The 23,478-nt window shown below is 40.3% G+C and overlaps 1 protein-coding gene across 1 annotated transcript in view; it reads left to right on the forward strand.

The window, feature by feature from the left end:
* Positions 1 to 23,478, forward strand: part of dagla (diacylglycerol lipase, alpha) — a 340,274-nt gene that overhangs the window by 305,222 nt on the left and 11,574 nt on the right. Inside the window, exon 20 of the mRNA XM_078220586.1 lies at positions 2,551 to 2,705. Coding sequence (XP_078076712.1) covers positions 2,551 to 2,705 — 155 coding nt within the window. The remainder of the gene's footprint in view (positions 1 to 2,550; positions 2,706 to 23,478) is intronic.

Below are 23,478 nucleotides of genomic sequence, written 5' to 3' on the forward strand. Positions count from 1 at the left end.
AAAATAGACAATTCTGCAAATGCTCAGCAGTTTAGGGAGCATCTGTGAGAGAAACAGAGTTGACGTTTCAGGTACATGACTTTTCATCATAACTGTTCTGATGAAAGGTCATTGACCTGAAACATTAACTCTGTCTTTTCACAAGTGTTGCCTGACCTGTTGAGTATTTCCAGCATTTTTTGTTATACTTTCAGAGTTCCAGCACCTGTATTAGTGTACTTTTAAATTAATGAATTCCAACTCTCTGAATTTTTCAGAACTAAGCAACCTGTAAATACGGCACAAGAGATACGATCAATAGGAACTCTGCCTAAGGCACCAACTAGACATGGGATAGATCATAAGTAGTCCTAAAATCATATTCCACATTAATGCAATATATGTTCTTCATTTTTATCTGGCTGGATGTCAGTAATGTGTTGTTCTGAAAACAAACAAAACCTGTAGATATTTTATTCAGCAATTTGTAATTTACATTTGTGGCAGAGAATTCCTTTTTCAATCTTCTATGGTAGAATGAGTGGAGTAGCTACAGATATAAATTGATGTAAATGAAATGAAGTACAGGGCATTCTCTGGAGAGTGTCCTTCTAAAAAGCAGCTATAGAATGCAATTGCTCAGGGAGCCATTTGACTGCTCCATCAAAGTAAATTTTAAAAAAGGATACCAATTGGGGCTGTGTAAACCACAGAGAAGGAAAGGAATCAATGTCTGAAATGCAGAGTGAGAAATCTTAAGTGTGTAAATCACTGCAGTGCAAGATTCCTCAGGAGACTCGCATCCAGTTTTCAAGAAAGTTATTGAAATGAATTAAAATACATCACGCGCAGCACAGTTGATGATAAATGGTCTCGACGATCACGTCCTGAAGTAATTCTCAGTGCTTAACTTGTCACTGCCAAGAACGAAGCAAAATCAACAAGGTTAAACCGAATCTTTTTTTTAAAACAGTTAAGCTCAGGTGTTCTAAAAATATTAGCATTTTGAAATTTTATTTCATATTTAACGAATTGGAGATTCATTGCACTTCTGTTCAGTCTCGCCAGCTAGTTGTAGATTTGTTTGTGAACCAGTTACATTGGTGCATGTAATTCTGAGTATGTTAGAAAGGGAACCATGTAATAAATAGAGTTTGGGGGTTAAAGGATTATAAATATTCAACAATAGACAGCTCAGCATGCTGTTATTCAATCCTGGCTGGATTTAACATCTCCAAAACTTAGTTACTTGGTTGACTGGTGATATGCAGTAAGATCGATGCTGTTGCCAGCAGTGTTGGGTAAAATTTTAGTAAGTGTCATAATTTCTACAACGTTAGCTCCTGTATTTCACAAGGGTTCATTTTGGATGCATTAGCTTTCCTATTTAGCAAGGGTGTCCTCCCTTTATTATTTCATTTCATGTTCCAAACTTGTCATTTTGCTGACCTCAGTGAAGGAGAAGTACAATTAGAGCAAGTTTCAGCTTTTTAAACCTGTGATGCCCAGTAATTGCTATTTTAAATGGAAATGCACATCGATCACTCACTGGAGTGACATTAACAATTTGAAACATTTTTTTCTCTCAGTGCAGAATGGCCAAAAATATGAGAGCTAATAAACATTCAGATCTTTGATTGACAGCATCAATTCCCCTCTATGTGCAGGAGTGTGATGGTAAATGTTAGAAGAAAAGAACTTTATTTTTCTACAGAGGTTTAACTATGTGGCCATGTCATAGAAATCAAATGAAAAGCGATAACGTTTGAAGTGTTCAGGCTTCCTGTATTGATTTGAGTAATTCATTAAATGAAAAACTGAGGCACAATCTGTTACAGAAACACTTGCAACAAGATGATTAGATATAACACTGCGCTATGTTGGATATAGAGTGCTCTCACAGCATTACTCATGAACCAGCTGAATTTCATGGCAATTGAATTTAAAATCCTCATCATTGTGTTGAAGATGTTACTTGAAAGTTTCCTGTACTGGATAGGGGAGGTGTACAGCAACTTAAACAGTTCCCACCCTGAGGTTACACCAAAATACAGAACAGTTAAACTAGTTTACCCCAGTAAACTCTGCATGGAACTTACTTGATTGAACAGTAACATCTGGCATAACTACAGCACAATTGGCATGGTCTGTTGGGGCTGAATGGCCTGTTTTTGTGCTTTAAATACAATGACAGGAAATTCAAGACCAATGTGTCACAAGAACACGCACCAGTTTGATCCTTTCAAGTTCTCACATCAGCTATCCTTGTTACCTCACTGAATAAAATTACTAATTTATTGCTAATTTTGTGCTGTGGCTCATGATGTTCGAAATGGGTTGAGTTTGCTTAACAGGCAGATTGGACTTTCATCCCAATAAAATTCAAACCAAAGTGGATTTGAACCAAGATCCTTGACATAACCCACTGTACCGCCCAGCTAGTCCCCAATTTATCTTCATTCCTAAGTGACTTCACCTATTTTTAAGAGATGATCTAGAAAGGGTGAATTAAGCCAATGTGAACTGATTTGCTTAGCTTGTATGAAATAATGTATTTTCCTTCCTAACCAGGTCTTAGAGAATTACAACAAGGGGAAGACAGCTTTATTGGGAGCAGCAAAGATAATGGTCAGCCCAACCGAGGTGGATTTGAATCCTGACACGGCTGTTCAACAGCAACCTCAACCAATAAAACAAGGAGACCAAAGGAGGAACACCAGTCTAAAGTAAGAGTACGCCACAGTAAATGCAGTGGTCAATACAAAGCAGAAAGTCCAAAACTGGAGAGGGGGTAAAGTATGGGTATGGCTCAAGTTCTCTTTGCTTTCTTGAAGGTAAAGATTCAGAGAACCTGAATAACAAATCTGTGTCCATATCATGGAACAAAAAGTCAGAGGAACAAATATTCCTATCTTTAAAAACATCATGCATTTTCTGTTGAGTTGTCATCCAAAAGCATACTCGAAAGCCAGAGTTTTTGCTCAACGACTAAAAGGTGCCGTATGTAAGTGAAAACTCTCAGAACCTAACTGAAATTTACAGATAAACAGAGAAAGTATGGGATTCATCTTATACATGGAATATATTTTAAAAACAATGGCTTGTTGACAGGCATTCTTAATGTACACCCATTCTTTATTTAAGACTTCTTCAGTCCTCCCAAATCATTCGCTCTTCTGTGTCCTTAATTGCCTGAAAAAGTGGGGTTAGTCAAAGATAGGCATTTCTTTGCAAGTCAGATGGCTGTCAATTCTAATACAGTGCCACACAGACATAAACCTAAGTTTGAAGGTGTAGCCACTAATATTAAGCACAGGGTTTTCTTGGATTGCAAATTGTAGCTTTGATTGGTGGTTCTGGTGGAGCACTGAACAAAGTTGAGATGGCAGGTCAGATAAATCAAGAGAAGGAACAGAACGCAACCTTGATAAGACTTTATTTAGAAGACCTTGTCCAGTTTTGATGTTCAACTGTACGAGACAAACTAGGTGAACTTTGCCTGACAGACTTATTTGTACGTTCACAACTTACTAAACAAACCAAGAATGGCTTGCATACTTAATTAACTTGAGCCAATTGACGTTCAGTATGTTTTATTACGGAGAAGGAGAGATGTGGGACACTTTCCTTCATAATTCTCTCACCTATTGGCTAACCACAACAATATGTATTTTTAGAAAGTGTATTTAAACCATTTTGAGTGCTGGGACTCAAACAAGCTTTATTGTAAGTTAAAAACATTTATTTCCATAACGCCTGAAATGTAAGCATGACAAAAATTCATTCCCCAAAGACACTGGCACACACACGCAAGATTATTTTCCAGAGATGTAATATGCATTTAGATTGTTATAAGGTTAAAACAGAAATATGTTACTTTACATAATCCTTAAGATGGTGGTTAAAAACATTGCAGGCCTGAAGGATTCCTTGAAGACAAATGGAGATTCAAAATTTCTGCCTTTTCAGTCAAAATTGTGGTGAACCTCTAGTGAAGAAATATAAGCTGCAGGTGAAACACATTAGCCCCTCTTCACTGTCTGAAACTTTTGAGGCAGGGTTCTTCCTTTCTGTGGGAAAGAGACCCCTCTGAGTTGCAAGACATAGATAGCCTTGCACAATGGGGAGATGTTGATATCCCATTGACATTTTAGCTAAGGTCAACTTCATTGAATGACTTAGTTTGAAATCCCATCTGCATAGGGCCAGCAAGTCTAGCAGCCATTGTCATTTGAAGTCTCTTGGATCAAAATGATGAGTAATCAATCAACACTCGGCAAGGTCCTTTTTACTTTAAGTGACTCCCCTGAAATATGAAATATGTCCAGAGATTTCTATTCGGAAACCACAAAAGAAATCACCTAACTTTCTGGAGTCCATTTTGTAAAGGTAGTGTCCATATTTCATGTTGCCTTTCAAAAGTATAGTGACCATCTTCCAATGCGCTTGCGGACAGATGACATGACCGTAACATCAACCCTTGCGAAATAAAGATAAAATTAAATTCCCTGGCACTTTTTTTGTTATACATCAGTAAAAAAAGGTAAAACACAATGGCAGTCATTCACACATATGTGCACCTCCAACAAATTGTTATTAAACCTTCAACAGCTTACTTTTGTAACATTTGCTTGTTTTAAAATATGTGTAATACACTATCCCTTAGGGTGAGGCAAACATATATAAAATCCGTTTCCGTTCTTGGTCAGAGTACTTTGGTAGCTAGGAAGGCCTTTTCCAGCTTAAACTGCTGGATCTCTCTCCTGCTGCATTTCGCTCTCGCTTGTTCTTTCCCTTTCTCCTATTTGCTTTTTTCCCCTTAGGAACTCTAATTCTATTTTTACACATGGCAATTTCTTTATCCATTTAGATTCTAACTGACACTACTTTATCAGTTTTTCATTTCTAGGCTTGCTTCCTCTGTCTCTGGTTCAATATCAAAGTGATAAGCTAGAATTTGGATAATTTTGGCCTTGCGTTAGGTCTTATATTTACATATATCTGCTTAACTACAGCTCTCGTGACTCCTCTATATTTATTGCTTTTCATGCAGTCCAAGTTACAGCATCCTCTTCTACGAGGCTTTTAGCTTCAAATGTGCCTATCTTATATACTTCATAGAAATCATAGAAACCCTACAGTGTAGAAAGAGGCCATTCGGCCCATCAAGTCTGCGCCGACCACAATCCCACCCAGGCCCTACCCCCATATCCCTACATATTTTACCCACTAATTCCTCTAACCTACGCATCTCAGGACACTAAGGGGCAATTTTATCATGGCCAATCAACCTAACCCGCACATCTTTGGACTGTGGGCGGAAACCGGAGCACCCGGAGGAAACCCACGCAGACACGAGGAGAATGTGCAAACTCCACACAGATAGTGACCCAAGCCGGGAATCGAACCCAGGTCCCTGGAGCTGTGAAGCAGCAGTGCTAACCATTGTGCTACCGTGCCGCCCCTTGGCACAGTAAAATTACAGGAAACCCGGCTGCTTGATTTTTCCTTCTGCTTTTTAGTTCCACTAACTAATTTCAACCTCCCATTTCCAATTTAATCGCCATCCACTGGTTTCAAATCTTGAACTTGAGCTACCAGTTTTGCACAAACAGGGTAAAATGTGGGATAATTTCAGAGGGAGAGCTCTCTTTGTAGGTAAAAGGAATTAGCCCCTATTTACTGCCTGTGGTGACTTTTCTCTGGGCAAGAGAGCTCTCCCTCTGAGATGCTAGTGCCAGACTACCTTGATGGGCTGATCTCTAGCTCATTTCAGTCTGTGAGGAAAATATCAATGTAATTCATTCTCCACATAATGGGTTGAAGCTGCTGCAATTGACACAATAGAGCAATCTCTTTAATATCTAGCTATGATAATTCTCACTGAATGTCCTTATTAGAAATCCCATCTTTGTGGGCCTTGTGGATCTAGCAGCCATTGTCGTTTTAAGTCTCTCCCATTGAAATGTTGAGGGGCAATCAATCAGCACCTGGCAAGGCCATTTACATTTTAAGTGACTCCTCAAGAATATGTCTGCTTCAAAATTCCTGAATTCTGGAATCCCTACAGTACAGAAGGAGGCCATTCGGCCCATCCAGTCTGCACCGACTATGACACAGTATCTTACCCAGGTCCTCTTCCCCATCCCTTAAACCCACACACTTACCACGGCTAATGCTACATATCTTGGGACACTAAAGGGATTTTTCTTTTACCATTGCCAATCCTCTGCACATCTTTGGACTATGGGAGGAAACTGGAGTAGCCGGAGGAATCACATGCAGACATGGGGAGAATGTGCAAACTCTACACCAACATTTTACAGTGTCCATATCTCATGCTGCTTTTTAAGAGTGCAAAGCATACAATGTCCATCTCCCAGTACGCTTTATGGACATATGACATGACCATAACATCTGCACTTTTAGTATTACACATTTAATGATATTCTATTTGTTGTCAGCTGAAACATTATTGAACAGCCTACCACAGTCAATTTACTTTAGTTGTTTTCTTTTTTTTAAATTTAGCCTTTGAAATTTGAATAAATCAGAATTGCTTTGCCATCATGTTGACTGAACTGAAGCCAGTCTGACTTTGATCATTTGCAGTGTTGACATTATGTTGGACAATAGCTGTATTTTTTACCCTACATCAGGTCTATCACTATGCAAATGTGGGAATGGGAAGAGGTCAGGGTAGCATTCTGCTACTTCAGGAATTTTGACCACAAACATACCTGCTTCACCCCACTGCTGCTGAAACCCTAATTCATATTTTACTTTTCTACAAAACCAATTTCTCAAATGCTCTTCTCAGCTGTGTTTCCTTCCTCATCTTTTAACAGCAGATCAAGAATTTAACAAGAGACCAAGGTCTCTCCCGTACAATGCTTCAGGCACCTTCGGATCTCTCCACAGCAATGCTCTATCCTGTCTGAGTAGTTCAGTCACGTTTACTAGACCATACCCTCTGTTTTTCTGCCTGCCTTCTAACTCTTGTGAGCTCCTTCCTCCAATCAGTTGGAAGCCAACTTCGCTTAATTATCTGTCTGTCTTGCTTTCAGAAGCCGCCTAAAGTCTATGCCCTTGGCCTCTTCACATTTCTCCCTCAAATTCTTTCTTGTTTCTTGTCGTATTACTTTCCAGTAAAACCTCTGAACAATGAATTTGTGAGGAATACCATGTAAATGTAAAGTTTTGTTCAGTTAATGGCACCTTTGTATTGATAATATTCCGTTAGCTGTATGAATGGAGTAGCGCTCCTGCTGACAGGTCTAAACAATTTGTAAAGGAGAAAATGACCATACCCCCAATAGCCAGATACTCAAATGTTTATTTCCAGCCGTACAAGAAAACCCCTCTGTAGCAGTATGACTTTTTAATTTTATTCAAGCCTTCCTGCACAATACTGCTTAATTATTGCAGGTCAGTACTGAATTAGAGGACGCCAACTGTTGTGGACTTATTCGTGCCGGGTCGTACAGCCAGGAATTGCTCACGATTAGTAGTTTGAGCTATATTCCAACATAGGAATGCCTACCAATAACAGAGTATATAGCATCTATCAAATTGATTTTACTTTAATTTGCCTGGAGAGTATTTTATTGCTTGAGGCAAGAGAAAGGAAAGGAAACCACTTCACTTATCTTGTTCTGGGATTTCCCAATAATGTGGGGTGAAGGACTTGTTTACAGCTGGCAAAGGTGCAGACAAAGTACAACCATCAGAGTGAGATGAAAGGGGCCTAAAAGGAATTCTCCCCCAAGAGAAGCGAATAATACCTTGCACGAGAGCTCTCTTAGATCAAAGGATTTAAGGGAAGCAGTGAAAGACTAACAAAGTCCAGCCAAGTAAGTGAAACCCTTTTGTTTCTGCTTCCTCAGAGATCTTTGGTCTGGGAGGTCTTTTGACTGTTACTGTAGGAGAGCAATCAGTAGCTACTAAAGATGCAGTGATTCCAGCATTTGTGCCAGCCTGGAAAATTAGCAAAAGTGACAACGGCTTCAAAGATGATGACGTGCTCAAAAGAATTGACACCTCAAAAACAACCTGAATATAAAACATAGGAGCACTGGTAGACCATTCAACCTTTTGAGCCTGCCCTGCCATTCAGTAAAATTATGACTGATCTACCTCAAATCCACCTTCCTGAATTTTCTCCATATTTCTTAATTCCCTTATTATGCAGAAGTTTTATCAGTCTCTGTCTTGAATATACTCAATGACTGTGAATCTACAACTCTAAAGGAGAGTGAATTCTAAAGATTTCCAACACTTTGAATGAAGGAAGTCCTCATCTCACTCTGAATTGACTGAGCCATTATTCTGAAACTTTGGCCCTTCTTTCAAGACTCCCCATCCAGTGGAAGCATCCTTCCAGCATCTATCCTGTCAGGCACCTTAGGACTTTATATATTTCAATGAGATCACCTCTCATTCTTCTGAATTATAAGGAATATATTTCTAGTCTCTCTCTTCTCACAGAACAATCCCCTCATCCAAGGAATTAGCCTAGTGAACACTTGTTGCATTCCCTCTAAAGCAAGTATATCCTTTTTGAAGAAGGAGACCCAAGCTATAAACAGTACTCCAGGTGTGGTCTCCCCAAAGCCCTATATAATTACAGCAATACTTCCTCACGATTTCTAATGTATGTCAAAGTTTTGTAATGAAGGCTTACATTTGCCTCTACAATTGCTTGCTGTATCTGCATGTTAATTTTCTTGAATTTGTGCACAAGGACATTTGGATCTCTATGAATACCAACAATTCACAGTCTCTCCATTTTTTTCTTCCAAAAAAGTGAATAATGTCTCTGTTATATTCCATCCTGGCACATTATTAACCTGTTTGATTAACATGCTGATTGACGCAGCATCTTTGCATCTTCCTCACAGCTTCCTTTCCCATTTAGCTCTGTACCATCTACAAACTGACTTATGCATGTAAAGCCAAAGAGTCAGACTGAAAATATAGTGGGATATAGATATGGCATGACCTAAGCTGTAGGTGTATCCAACATTCCATCTCTTTGGAATTTGCACATCTTCAGTACATGAACATTGAAGTATAGGAAAATAAAATTGTCGTATTTTATGGTACTGTTATGGCAAATTCCAGGATTGTTGAGCCACCCCACTAATAATTTCCAAATAAGTCGCACTTGAACATTTGATTTTGTGCATGACTCATCAAAACAGACGTCATTTTAAGTGATAAGGTTCAGGGTAGTAAAGCAAATACAAATTTACTGAATCGTAGTTGAAGCAAAGGATAATCTCAGTGCCTTCGGCATAATTAATATTTGAAAAGCAAATACATGGTTGTTAATGAGAACTTTGAAAATCATTTTGTGGCATGCAATAATGTAATATTCAAGCAACTAATTTTATCTGGCAGAAAAAGTGAATCGATTAATTTGCTAAGTGATTCCAGTGCTATCTCCTGGATTATTGTGAATATAGAAACTCGCACAATTAAATGTTCCATCACAGACTACTACTTAAGTCTTCAAAACTGACCAAATCCAAATTTACCAAAGTTGATTCTCAAGGAAGCTCTCAGCTAGGTACACTTGAGGAAAGTGTTGAAGAATGAACAGTCCATATTGCTGTATTGACATTTGTGTTGAATTCAGATAATTTTGTTGAATTTATAGAATAAAATATCGCTATGCTGCATAGAATGAGCAAACAAAATGTCCACAGCAGAGCCAATAGAAAAGACAAGAGTGAACCCTTTTCTCAACGGGCATTCAGTTGGATTGAAAAATGACATTGGAACAGACGCCATTGTGTCACTTTGTAAATATGCAGGGAATAAATACTTCCTGTGTAATCAGATGAGATTCGTTTGGAATAAAAAAAAATGCTGGAAAGAATCAGCACATCAGCCAGCAGCAGTGGAGAGAAAATCCGATTTAATGTTTCTGGTTGATAATCAATCATCAGAACTGAACATATTCTGTTTAGTTCTGGGTGTCAGTTCCGCAAGAGTTTTTTCTGAGTACGTTGAGAAGAAATAGCAGTCAAAAAGGAAATTAACAATGGAGAATGCTCTTTGGATGACCAACAATCGAGGCCCAAGGTTTGCATAAAATGGATGCAGTCATCTGAAAGACAGAGTATAAAAGGCTGTTCTTGAAATTATTTAAAGTTCTGAGGAAAATAAAAGTATGATGTTCAACTCTTCGTCCTCATTACAACTAAGGTTAAGAATGATTTATGAAACATAGATCACCTGGGAGTGCAGTAATAAAGAAAATATAGTACTGATACTGCCCATAAGATGGACAAGTTTGCATTTGTGTTTATTTCACTGAATTGAATGGGACAAGTTGAGAAGAAACTGACCAGTTTTCCGATTCAAAAATCTACTCAAAATTGCTGTCCCAACTCTGGATTTTGAAAGGTGCTGTTCAGGTTAAAGAATGATCCTTACCGTAACCCAAATGCTTGGCAGCTCCTGAATCCAGTGTTACCTATTACACCTCAAGTGGTTTCTCTTGCCATGCCTGCATGATTATTTCATGATTCTATCCTTGGGGCCACTCCTCTTCATTATTTACCTGCTATCCTGGTGATTTTATCCAGAAGCATAAAATCAGCTTTTATGTATACTCTATATGCTCTGTATCCAATTCTATATCACTTCCTCCAGCTGCTGTCACTACCGGATGAGTCAAATATTTCTCCTTAATGCCACTAAAACCTCGTGGCTCCTGCAAATACTTTGCAATTTGGCCTTGAATCTTCTATTACGGTGTCACCTCAGACTTGGACCCAGAGGTGAATAACTTTGATGTCTTGTTTAACCCTGAGCTCATCCTTGTTTTCAATCTGCCACCATGACTACTTTCTTTTACCTTTGTAACATGGCAAATTGCCACTGCTGAGACCTTAATCCAAGATTTTATTGTTCTGCTCTTGAACTTCTCAGATGATCTTGCCTCTCCATCTCTATTCATGGACCACAAATCATTCAGTATGTCAAAATGTTTGTTCTTGACGATAGTAAGGACCACATTATTATAATTGCTGTCCTCATTAAGGCCCACCTGCTTACTGGATCCCAATGACTTGACTCTGATTCTTCCCTCATTGATTTTCTCTAGCCCTATGTCTCTGTGAGCACTGACAAGTTTTCCCAACTTGGGCCTTTTTTCTATATCATCGTTAGCAACTGCTTCTGAAGCCATCTTGAACTCGGGTTCTTCCTCTCAGTGTCTGTAATCCCTCCCTGTCATTAGAAATGCTGGAAACCTTCTTTTCAATCATCTTCATCCTTCCTCCCACCCCAAACCCATTGCTCCATATTTCCCCCAAACTTGGGGTCCGCTGCTAACAGTTGTCATGTTAAACATCCAGATGTGTTCCTTTCTATGCAGCATGCGATGTAGCAAGATAAATTGTCCTTGTATTCATTTCATTTATTACACCATTTACTTGATACTACTTCAAATAACCACTGCTCGGAAATTTGTAACATTCCCAAGGGCAAATGTTGCAAGTACTTAGAGTGTCTCAATGGTGTTCTTTGCAACATAGATAATATTCTGATTTTCATCCAGGTTGGAATCTTTGCCGAAATAGGACAGCACTCGAGGTCAAATCCATTTACAATCAAGCAAAGGAGCTGGCTGGGCAGAAACAAACATCTTGTGACTCAATCATAACTACAGTAGCTTCATCTGGTCCTGATAACCCAGAGTAAACAGGCTATTGTAGAAGATCGGGACATCTTTCAAAACCACAATGTACTTGTATAGATGAATATCAATGGCAGGAAAGTTTAAAGGAAAGCTTTTCTTTTTCCCACTTATAGGATGGGTTAGTGTTAGGTCCCAATTCAATGCAAGTGTGACTTCCCTGTTAAAAGAAGAGGTGGAAGCATGTGTAGTAGAATGTCTTTTAAGGTACTGACTGCATATAGTACGATAATTTAATTTTATGTTGAGAAGTTCCAAAATGTCTAGGTAATTTTTATTAAATACTTAAAGTAACTATTGCCTGTTAAGCCATTGGATAGATGGAGCTGATTACACCAAGAGGAATGGGCATGTTGTGCCTAATAGTGTTTTCTATTCTTGAATCTCCCATTTATTTTTCTGAGATGACAAGATACATATAAGATGTAATTTCCAATCCATTCTTTGGCACTGTGGCAGTGCCTTTACAGGTTTCTGTTGCTCTAACTTCAAATGCTTACTCTTTATAATGGTGCACTTTTTGCCTTTTATCCTAATTGCTTGGTGCAAAGTACATTTGGTATTTCAACAGAAAACTTTAATCTCTTCGGACTACATTCTTTGATGGCGAAGCAGTTTGATTTGCACAAAAAGTAATGAAAAATTATTTTTCTAAGAGGTCACAACTGCAGATCACCTGAAGAATGGAGGGCAACTCTCCAAGTGAAGGCATTTACTTAATGGAATTTTGAAAAATGTTTCCTTTTAATATCTCAGATAGGAAAATCAACATTTACTGAACCATTCCGACTAAGGAGGACAGCTTCAATGTTACATTTTCACCAGACATCAATAAGAAGTCAACAAGTTACTCCATGCTTTAGGATTAAGAAGGGGTGGGAGATGGAGAATCACCGTGTTCCTGTTCTTAGTCATTGTCCAGTGCCCCTGTCTCAAATATTTGTGTGAATGTTAGGTTAGCATAGGGAAAAACTGTGATGTTTCCATGATCAAATAGTTTATTGGCTCTCACTAAAGCAAGGTAGAAAAAGCTGAAACTATATACCCAGCGTGGTTTAAAATTTATTTATCACGTGACTGCTAATACTCCATTTCATTAAACAAAATAGTTTGTCCCAATGGCGTATTGGGCAAAGATAGCACTTGACATAGGACTAAGCTATAGATAGCTGAAGATCTAAATTTGAATCCAGTGTTTGCTCCTATCAGCCAGGATTGCAAAGAGAGTGCACCGCAGTTGGGCTCAGCATTCCCAATACAGACAGGGTGAAAATATCAGTCAGTTTCAAATTTTAAATATGCAGCAGCCCCTTGTTAAGAACATGTGTGTTTAATAAACTTTGAGTGGAGACAGGATTGAGCTTGAATGTTGTGTCCATTTGATAGTCTTATAAGCTATCAGCATTGTTGTCAGGTTATATGAGCAATAATAACTTAGGCAATGTACTGGAATGCAGCAGACGCCTGTAGCACAGCAGCTTTCTTTCAGCACCTTCAGAAGACAGGAAGTAAGGACGAAAAACATAGGTGGCAAAAATGCTTATTTCTCTCAGCATATGAGACAGCCCTTTTTTTATTCTGGAATTTCCTTTGATGTTCAGCATTTTCTCCTTTTGATGTTTTGCTGGATTCTAGCTTGCGGATCTGCCCAGTTGTTTCTTCCATTCAGATTTTCTTTTCTCTCCGTTTCTTTGGCAGAATTGACCTCTTAATTTCGATTTATTACTTTCATTGTTGCTCAAATTCCCATCTTCATCAATTATCAAGATTACTGCTTTTTGTTAAAGCAGGCTTCTCTCTAAATTTGCCACAGGAGAGACCATTTACCCCCTTGATCCTGTTCTGCCATTCAATCAGGAGCTGGGTTTTCTTCTCCCTTGCTGGTGGATTTGAAGGCAGGATCGCTTGTAAAATACAGTGCATGGCCTTCCTATCACCTACTCACCCATCATTGAGACTATTAATGGCCATTTAAGGGCTTCATTCCACCCTGTCATTATTTTTTCCAAGGCTGGGGGATGCCAAGCAAGTAGTCCAACATCTTTAACTACACACATTGTCAGGAAACATTTGGTGGGGAGACCTCTTTTGCCCATCAGAGGCACTCCCCAAGGTCACACTTCCTCCTTTTCCCTCCCCTCCTGGTCTCTCAAACCCAGACCCTCACCCCACTCGCCTGCAAGGCTGGCCCTGGCTAATTTCACCCCCTTCCCCCTCAACTTGTCTGGCTCCACCAATGTTGTCCATTGGGAGACTGCCTGTTATCCCAGCAGCGACCACCATTCCTGTCAGGTCCTGCTGGGATCAGATTGGCTGGCATCTCTGAGGTGAATGTCCTGTCTCTCGGGAGTAGAAATCCCACCTCCAGCCTATTACCAGGCAACTGTTAACAGCCAGGCAGCCATATTTCCCATGGGCAGGCGGCCCACTGACGTTTTAGACACGGGTGGGATGGAGCACCCTTTAAAATCCAGCCCCATGTATCCACCTTTGCCCCATATGCCTTTATACCTTACAGATATCTCTGTCAGATTTTAAATTATTGATCTGGTATCAACTGCTTTTCGTGAAAGAGAGTTCCAAACTTCTTCAATCCTTTGCATGAGGAAGTGTTTCCTCATTTCAGTCCTGAAGGGGCTGTCTCTATCCTTAATCCTAGAGTCCTCAGCCAGTGAAAAACCCTGCCTGTTTCTTTTATTTTTTTAAATTCCAGCAATAATCTCTCCACATTTGTATAATCTCTCCTCATAATTTGACCCTTAGAGTCCAGGTGTCACTCTATTAAATCTACGCTTCATTCCCTCCAAGGCCATAAGACATTCCTCGGCTGAGATGCCCAGAACTGAATAAAACCAGATATGATCTAACCAAGGTTTGTACAGCTGTTGTACAACTTCCATCCCCTTGTATTTCAGTCTTCAGAATATAAGTCCTTTTGATTATACATCGACATGGACTCCTGTGTTTTTTTGCTGTTTTACTGTTTCCAACTTTCCACCATTTAGGAAGTACACTCCTTTTTCACATTCAAAACGGATGATCTCACAATTGCCTGCATTGAAATCCATTTGCCAGTTTCATCCATACATTTAATCTATTATTGTCTCTTTGTAATGTTAAGCTTCATCAATATTACTTACAAATGCTGCTGCCTATCTTTGCACCATAGGCAAATTTGGATATGTTACACTCTATCCCGCTATCCAAGTTGTTACTAAATACCATTAATAGTTGAGACACCAGTACAGATCTTGGTGGGATACTACTGGTCACATCATAACAATTTGAGTGCCTGACCATTATCTCTACTCTCTGTTTGTACCACTCAACCAATCTCCTAATGAGGTCAATAATCTGCCCTCAATACCACAAGCTTCACTTGTTTCACTGCATCTTAATTTCTGAACTTAGCAAATCTGTTGCAATTTCTAGATTGATTCCTTGTATCTATTTGCTTTTAACTGCCTTGAACCTGTACATTCTCCAGTTTTATCAGCAGATTGTCTCTAACCTGTAGGAGGAATGGATTACAATTTTGATTTATCTTTATGCATTTGTATGTGTTATCTATTTGGATTTTCATTTGTCTTTCATCAACCAACCCAATTAAAATCATATAACCACAGTTTAACCATCAGCATGAATGAATTGTTGGAGGACTATTTACTTTTAAGGCACCTCGAGCTCGAGAGGAAGCTTATTTCATATTCTATGTTGTATAGCTACGTCTCCATCTGCACTGTTAAATGCCATCATAAAAATTCACATCAATAATTCATAGAATCCATAGGATCCCTACGTTGCAGCAGAAGGCTAATCGGCCCATCGAGTCTCATGAACTCTCTGAAAGGACATCTTATCCAGGCCCTCCCTTCTGCCCTATGCCCGTAATCCCGAGCATTTACCATGGCTAATCCATCTAACCTGCACATTTTTTGACTATGGGAGGAAACCAAAGCACCTGGAGGAAACCCACGCAGACATAGGGAGAACATGCAAACTCCACACAGATAGCCAAGGCCGAAAATGAACTTGGGTCCCTAACTCTGTGACACAGCAGTGCTGGCCATCGTGCCACACAATAATATAACGCCAAATGACACCTAGCATGAATCAACAGAATATTTATCACCATTAACTATCATAACTTGGTTTTCAATGTTACAAAAGCATACAAGTACAATTCAATTTTAACTTGTATGTTGAGGGCGGCACAGTGGTTAGCACTGCTGCCTCAGCGTTAGGGACCTGGGTTGAATTCCGATCTCTGGTCACTATCTGTGTGGCATTTGCACTTTCTCCCCATGTCTGCGTGGGTTTCCTTCGGGTGCTCTGGTTTCCTTTCACAGTCCAAAGATGCGCGGGTTAGGTTGATTAGCCATTCTAAGTTCACCCTAGTATCAGGGGGATTGGCAGGGTAAATGAGGGTTACGGGAATAGGGCCTGGGTGGGATTGTGGTCGGTACAGACTCGATGGACCAAATGTCGTCCTCCTGTACTGTAGGGATTCTACGGGCTCTATATGCAAAATATTGCTGGTTTGCATTCACTATAAACTTGATAATGCATGTATAAAGACATTCATGCACTTGTATGCTATTACATTGTACTGGTCACTACAATTTCCATTATCACAACTTGTTTGAATGAAAGAAATCAGCTGTGGAATCATACCTCAGAAATTGTAACCATCGAGTTACATTCTCCACATGCGATTTCTCACTTCACTTTCATCACTGGCAATATTGTTACTGATACTACTCAAGGAATTTAATGCACATTAGCTGCAGAACTACTGAAAATAAATCCCTTTTTATGTCAGTAATGGTGTCTGCTCATCATTCTTGTTAATACGGCTTATGTTGTCTCTGTCATTCAAGTAATGTGTTCAACAACTGTACACTTTGCCACAAACATGTTCATTTCAGCCCTGACAACTGACCTACTCCTTGCTAACTATCTCTAACCAGTATATTTTCTAGTTTTGTTAACTGACCCACTTGCTGCTGACTTTCTTTAACCTAGGTGCTCTTCAGGTCTAACCAGCAAACCAACTTCCTGCTGACAACGATTAGTGTGATTTTCTTTATTCACAGGATGTGAGCATCACTATCAAGGGTTGCATTTATTGTCCATCCCGAATTGCCCTTAAGAAGGTGCTGGTGAACTGCCTTCTTGAACTACTGCTGTCTATGTGGTGAAGCCGTTTGGTAATGACGATGAAGGAATGATGATATATTTCCAAGTCAGTGCTGTGTGACATGAGGATGTGTTCCCATGTGCCTTCTGCCATTGTTCTTCTTGGTGGTAGTGGGCTTGTATTGTACCTTAAATGTAGAAAAGCACTCCAAGATACTTCACAGGATTGTCTAAGATATTGTTTATTGTTATTGACCTACAAAAGACCTATCATGGCTGGTAATTAAAGCCTTGATACGATTTCAGAATGGAATTAAAGGAGGTGGAGAGATAAAGGAGTTTATAGAGGGAACTTGCAGCCTAAATGACTGAAGGCCCAGTTATAGTTGGTGGGGCAGAGCGAGACAGGGATACAGAATGGGACAGTTGGAGGAATTCTTGAATTCAAGTAGGGCTAGAGGACGTTATAGGAAGGGGTATGTCTATGATGGGATTTGAACATAAGGATGCGGTTTGAAATTGAGGCATTTGTGGACCAAGAATCAGTGTAGGTCAGTGTGCAACATTGCTGTGATGGCTGAGTGGCACTTGGTGGGGTTGATAATATGAGAGCACAGATTTGGATTACCTCAGATCTGTAGAAGGTGGAAGATAGAAGCCAGTCAGGATGACATTGGAACAGTCATTGCTGGCATTTTCAGCAGCAATGGGCTAAGGCAGGGGAGCAGATAGGTCATGTCGGTACAATGGTTTGGATGCTTAGGTTCAGTATGATGCTGAGGTTCAGTGGTTAAGGTAAGGGATCTTATCCAAGAGGGAATCAAGCCTGGGACATTGGCAGGAGAATAGGAAGGTGAAGGAATGGGGAGCAGGAGTAATGGACAAAGTACCTGAGGTGAGCAATGAAAACCAGCCTTCCATCCATTGACTCTGTCTACACTTCCCGCTGTCTCAGCAAAGCAGCCAGCATAACTAAGGAGCCTGCGCACCCCAGACATTCTCACTTCTACCTTCTTCCATCGGGAAAAATATACAAAAGTCTGAGGTTATGTACCAACCGAGTCAAGAACAGCTTCTTCCCTGCTGCCATCAGACTTTTGAATGGACTTACCTTGCATTAAGTTGATCTTTCTCTACACCCTAGCTATGACTGTAACACTATGTTCTGCACCCTCTTGATTCCTTCTCTATGAATGGTATGCTTTGTCAGTATAGCACGCAAGAAACAATACTTTTCACTTTATATCAATACATGTGACAATAAATCAATTCAAAATCAAAAAGATGCATGGTTAGGTGACACGAAAGGAGGCAGGGGAGAAACAGGCACGATTAATCCAGAGGATTAAAAAGGAAAATGGATATCTTAAATTAGGGTCTGGAACAGCAATCAAAAAAAGCCATGAACAGATGCATGGGAAATTCAACTTGCATAGGTATGGCAAAAAATTAGAATAGGTATGCCCTGGTTATGAAATGGAGACTAGAAAGGAGACAGTGGAAGGTTAAAGTTCAAGCTAGAATGAAGTTGATTTGCAAATCGGATGGAGTTAGGTAGGAGCACCAATGAACAAATTTTCCAGGTTTAGAGACAGCTCTGGAGGTGAATGAATCCAGGAGTGGCAGAATATCATTGGACACGCTGCTTGAGGCTTTCCTATGAAACATGGAGGCTGGGAGAGTTTGGAAAATTAACCAGAGACCAGCATTTAAGTTGCTCCAGGTGACCAACAGAGGCAAGCAGTGGCTTTGATGATGAGCAGTGTACCCAATGGATCGAGTTTACCAGCAGAGAGAGCAACTGAGTCACTGAAAAATGGGAAGCAAGATATAAAGAGCAGAAGAGTGGTCATTTGGCAAGTTTGAAAAAGCAATATTAAATGAAAGGAGTGTTGAAGAAAGAGACATCTCAATAGAAAAATTAAATTAGTAATCAAACAACTTGGAGTTGAATGTTTCAACACATTTCTTAAATGACAAAATGTGGTTAGTTATATTGTTTCTACTTCTACGTCTGTTTTGGAGAGTGGCAATCATGTACTTTTCTTTGGCACAAAAATGTAGAAACAAAATTCCTTAGTACATTAAACAAGTTGCATTTACATAGAGCATTCAATAGAACATAGAACAGTACAGCACAGGAACAGGCCCTTCGGACCGATCATGATGCCAAATTAAACTGACCCCTTCAGCCTGCCCTTGGTCCATTTCCCTCTATTCCTTATATATTCATGGGCTTATCTAATAGTCTCTTAAATGCCCCTATCACTTCTGCCTCCACCACCACCCCGGCAGTAATTTAAAGTAAGAAAATATCCCTAGGTGCTTAAGGCAAGACTTGGGAAGATGGCAAAAGGGTTGATCGAAGAGGTAAGCGAAAGTGAGCACCTTAAAGAAGGAAAGAGAGGCAGAGAGGGTTAAGGAGGGAATTCCCGAGCTTAAGTTCTTGGGAACTGAAGACCTGGCCATCAGCAGTGGAGCAATTAAAATCAGAATGCTCATTAATCCAAAATGAAAGGAGTACAGAATTTCATCAGGAGATTACACAGACAGAGAGGGCTGAGGCCATGGAGGGATTTAAAAGCTAAAATGAAAATTTTAACATTCTCTAGTGATAATAAAGGCATGGGTGGAGATTTCAGCAACAGATGAACTGACGTGTTAGTGACATTAGGTGATGTTATGGAGGTGGAAATAGGAATAGGCCTCTGTGTTCCGAAAGGTAGTGTATGCACTTCACTGTACAACAGCATAAGTGATTCAGGTGGTTTCAAGAATGAGCTGCATCACTGTAGCTGATTAAATCTTATGGAATAAGTCTGTTGCTGGACTTCCCACATTTCTTTGACCATGTGTTCCTAGAGTGAAAGAATCCTGCCTTCCTTCTACATTGATGTGTATGTGTGTAAACACTGATTTAGATTTTAGTTAATCAAGAAAGGTAACTTTGGGAAAGAAGCTGGTTTGGAACTTTAAAACCCCCTTGCTTCTTCATGCAATTAATTCCTCATCTAATTCAGCTTGTTGTTTAAGTTAATACATCGTTTCCATGGAAGGAAAGAAAGTTTTAAAAATAAATCATTTCATAGCAGATGTTCACTCATCTACCTGAATCTTTTAACAGAACTACTAGCAAACCTGGTCAATAGATCACCAACATGAATTTTAATGAATGTGATGAACCGATCTCAAGAGGAAATCCAAAGAACAAAGAAAATTATAGCACAGGAACAGGCCCTTCGGCCCTCCAAGCCTGCACCGACCATGCTGCCCGACTTAACTAAAACCCCCTACGCTTCCGGGGACCATATCCCTCTATTCCTATCTCATTCATGTACTTGTCAAGACGCCCCTTAAAAGTCACTACCATATCCGCTTCCACTACCTCCCCCAGCAACGAGTTCCAGGCACCCACCACTCTCTGTGTAAAAAATCTGCCTTGTACATCTCTTTTAAAACTTGCCCCTCGCACCTTAAACCTATGCCCCCTAGTAATTGACTCTTCCACCCTGGGAAAAAGCTTCTGACTATCCACTCTGTCCATGCCTCTCATAATCTTGTAGACTTCTATCAGGTCGCCCCTCAACCTCTGTCACTCTAGTGAGAACAAATCAAGTTTCTCCAACCTCTCCTCATAGCTAATGCCCTCCATACCAGGCAACATCCTGGTAAATCTTTTCTGTACCCTCTCCAAAGCCTCCACATTCTTCTGGTAGTGTGGCGACCAGAATTGAACACTATATTCCAAGTGCGGCCTTACTAAGGTTCTATAAAGCGTCAACATGACTTGCCGATTTTTAAACTCAATACCCCAGCCGATGAAGGCAAGCATGCCGTATGCCTTCTTGACTACCTTCTCCACCTGCATTGCCACTTTCAGTGACCTGTGTACCCGTACACCCAGATCCCTTTGCCTATCAATACTCCTGAGGGTTCTGCCATTTACTGTGTATTTCCTATCTGTATTAGACCTTCCAAAATGCATTACCTCACATTTGTCCGGATTAAACTCCATCTGCCACCTTTCCGCCCAAGTCTCCAACTGATCTATATCCTGCTGTATCCTCTGATGGTCCTCATCGCTATCCGCAAATCCACCAACCTTTGTGTCGTCCGCAAACTTACTAATCAATCCAGTTACATTTTCCTCCAAATCATTTATATATGTATATATTACAAACAGCAAAGATCCCAGCACTGATCCCTGAGGAACACCACTTGTCACAGCCTTCCATTCAGAAACGCACCATCCCACTGCTACCCTCTGTCTTCTTTTGGCTATTCTCCAATCCTCTGGGACCTCCCCTGTAAGAAGTTTAACAACACCAGGTTAAAGTCCAACAGGTTTATTTGGTAGCAAAAGCCACACAAGCTTTCGGAGCTGCAAGCCCCTTCAGGTGAGTGGGAATTCTGTTCACAAACAGAGCATATAAAGACACAAACTCAATTTACATGAATAATGGTTGGAGTGCGAATACTTACAACTAATCAAGTCTTTAAGAAACAAAACAACGTGAGTGGAGAGAGCATCAAGACAGGCTAAAAAGATGTGTATTGTCTCCATTGGACTTTAACCTGGTGTTGTTAAACTTCTTACTGTGTTTACCCCAGTCCAACGCCGGCATCTCCACATCATGACCTCCCCTGTAACCAGTGAGGACACAAAGATTTCTCTCAAGGCCCCAGCAATTTCCTCTCTTGCCTCTCTCAGTATTCTGGGGGATATCCCATCAGGCCCTGGAGACTTGTCTACCTTGATGTTTCTCAAGAACCCCAATACCTCCCCCTTTTTGATCTCAACATGACTCAAACTATCTACACATCCTTTCCCAGACTCATCATCCACCAAGTCCTTTGGTGAATACTGACGCAAAGTACTCATTTAATACCTCGCCCATTTCCTCTGGCTCCACACATAGATTCCCTCCCTTGTCCTTGAGTGGGCCAACCCTCTCCCTGGCTACCCTCTTGCTCTTTATATATGTGTAAAAAACCTTGGGATTTTCTTTAATCCTGCTGGCCAATGCTTTTTCATGACCCCTCCATTGCACTGGAAGTGTCATTGCAGTCTACAATAAAATAATTCAATGTCAACCTTATTGCACTATTTTTGAAAACAGCAAGTATCATAAAACAAAGTCTTAAATTTATTTCTGTTCAGTTAGTTAATTGTCTAATAAATAGAGATGTGACATGGTATCTCAGCCCCATGGATTGCACATTCTGTTCTTTGTGGTGACTCTGGGATGCTCCTTAGGTATTGGACAGCCACATGTGTTGGAAGTGTCAACTGAAGCAGTTCATGCTTCAAGTTTCAGTGCTTGAGTGGCAGCTGGTGTCACAATGGATCATTGTGAAGCTGAGAGCTACTTGGATAGCACATTTCTGGATGTGGTCACCCAGTAGCTTAAGGTTATGCAAGCAGAAAGGGAAAGCATAGACAGTCAAGGAGGACAAGGCAAATAAGTAGTGCACAACTCCACTTAGTTCTGAATACTGATATAAGTGGTAGTTTCTTGATGGAGTGCAGCTAGAGCCAAGCCCATATCAGTCCAAATTATATTTACTGTGCATGTATGTGAACATGCAGAGTGTGGTAAATAGGGTTGGTGAACGTGAGCAGGCACAGATAGCCAAGTAGAAATATGATGTAATGGCGATAACAGAGCCCTGGCTCAAAGAAGGACAGAACACAGTACTAAGATTCCTGGATACAAGGTGCTCAGAAAAGCTGTACAAGGGGGCAGGAAGACGATTGGAAATGCAACAGTGATGGGGGATTCTGTAGCTAGAGAGCAATGAGTATCTGTGGCTGCAGATGTGAACCCAGGATGGCATGATGCATCCATGGTTCTTGGATCAAAGATGTTACTGAGCTGCTACAGAGCATCCTTAGGAGGGTGGGTGAACAGGCAGGTGTTATTAGCCATATCAGTTTTAACAAGTTAGGACAAAAGAGGGGTAACATTCTGAAGGCAGCGTTTAGGGAGTTAGTTAAGAAATTAGCAAAAAGGATTTCAAAGGGAGTAATCTCCAGGTTTCTCCTTTTGCCATATATGAGAATAGTAATAGAAGGATAGAGTAGATCAATACATGCCAGGAGAGATGGTGCAAGAGAGAAGGTTTTAGATTGGGACATTGGCACTGCGTCTGACGGAGATGGGACCTGATGGGTAGCATCTGTACACAACCAGGACCAATGCCCTTTTGGGTGGCTTGCTAGTGCTATTGGGAAGGGTTTAAACTAACTTAGCTGCTTGGGAACCAGGAGGTAAAATTAGAGAGGAGAAACAAGGTGCATAAAGAATTGGGAGAGTCAAATAGCAGTGGAATAAGAAATAGTAAGCCATTAAGTGCATCAGAATAAAATAATGCAATAAAGTCTCATTTATGTTTCAAAAACAGTGCGAGAGAAACTCAGCGGGTCTGGCAGAATATATGGAGAGTTAATATTTTGAGTCTGCATGACTCTTTGGAGCTAAAGAGAGGGAGAAATGTGTTGGATTATATACTGTGTAGGAGAGCTGGAGCAGAGTAGAAGGTCAGAAGTAGATTGATGGAAACTAGACAAGATTGCAACACAGATGTGTAGGTCAGGAGGCAGAGGAAGTGTTAATGGCAGGAGACGGTGCTAGCAATTGCATAAAGCA

The sequence above is a fragment of the Mustelus asterias genome, chromosome 9, assembly GCF_964213995.1.
Source record: "Mustelus asterias chromosome 9, sMusAst1.hap1.1, whole genome shotgun sequence".
Taxonomy (NCBI): domain Eukaryota; kingdom Metazoa; phylum Chordata; class Chondrichthyes; order Carcharhiniformes; family Triakidae; genus Mustelus; species Mustelus asterias.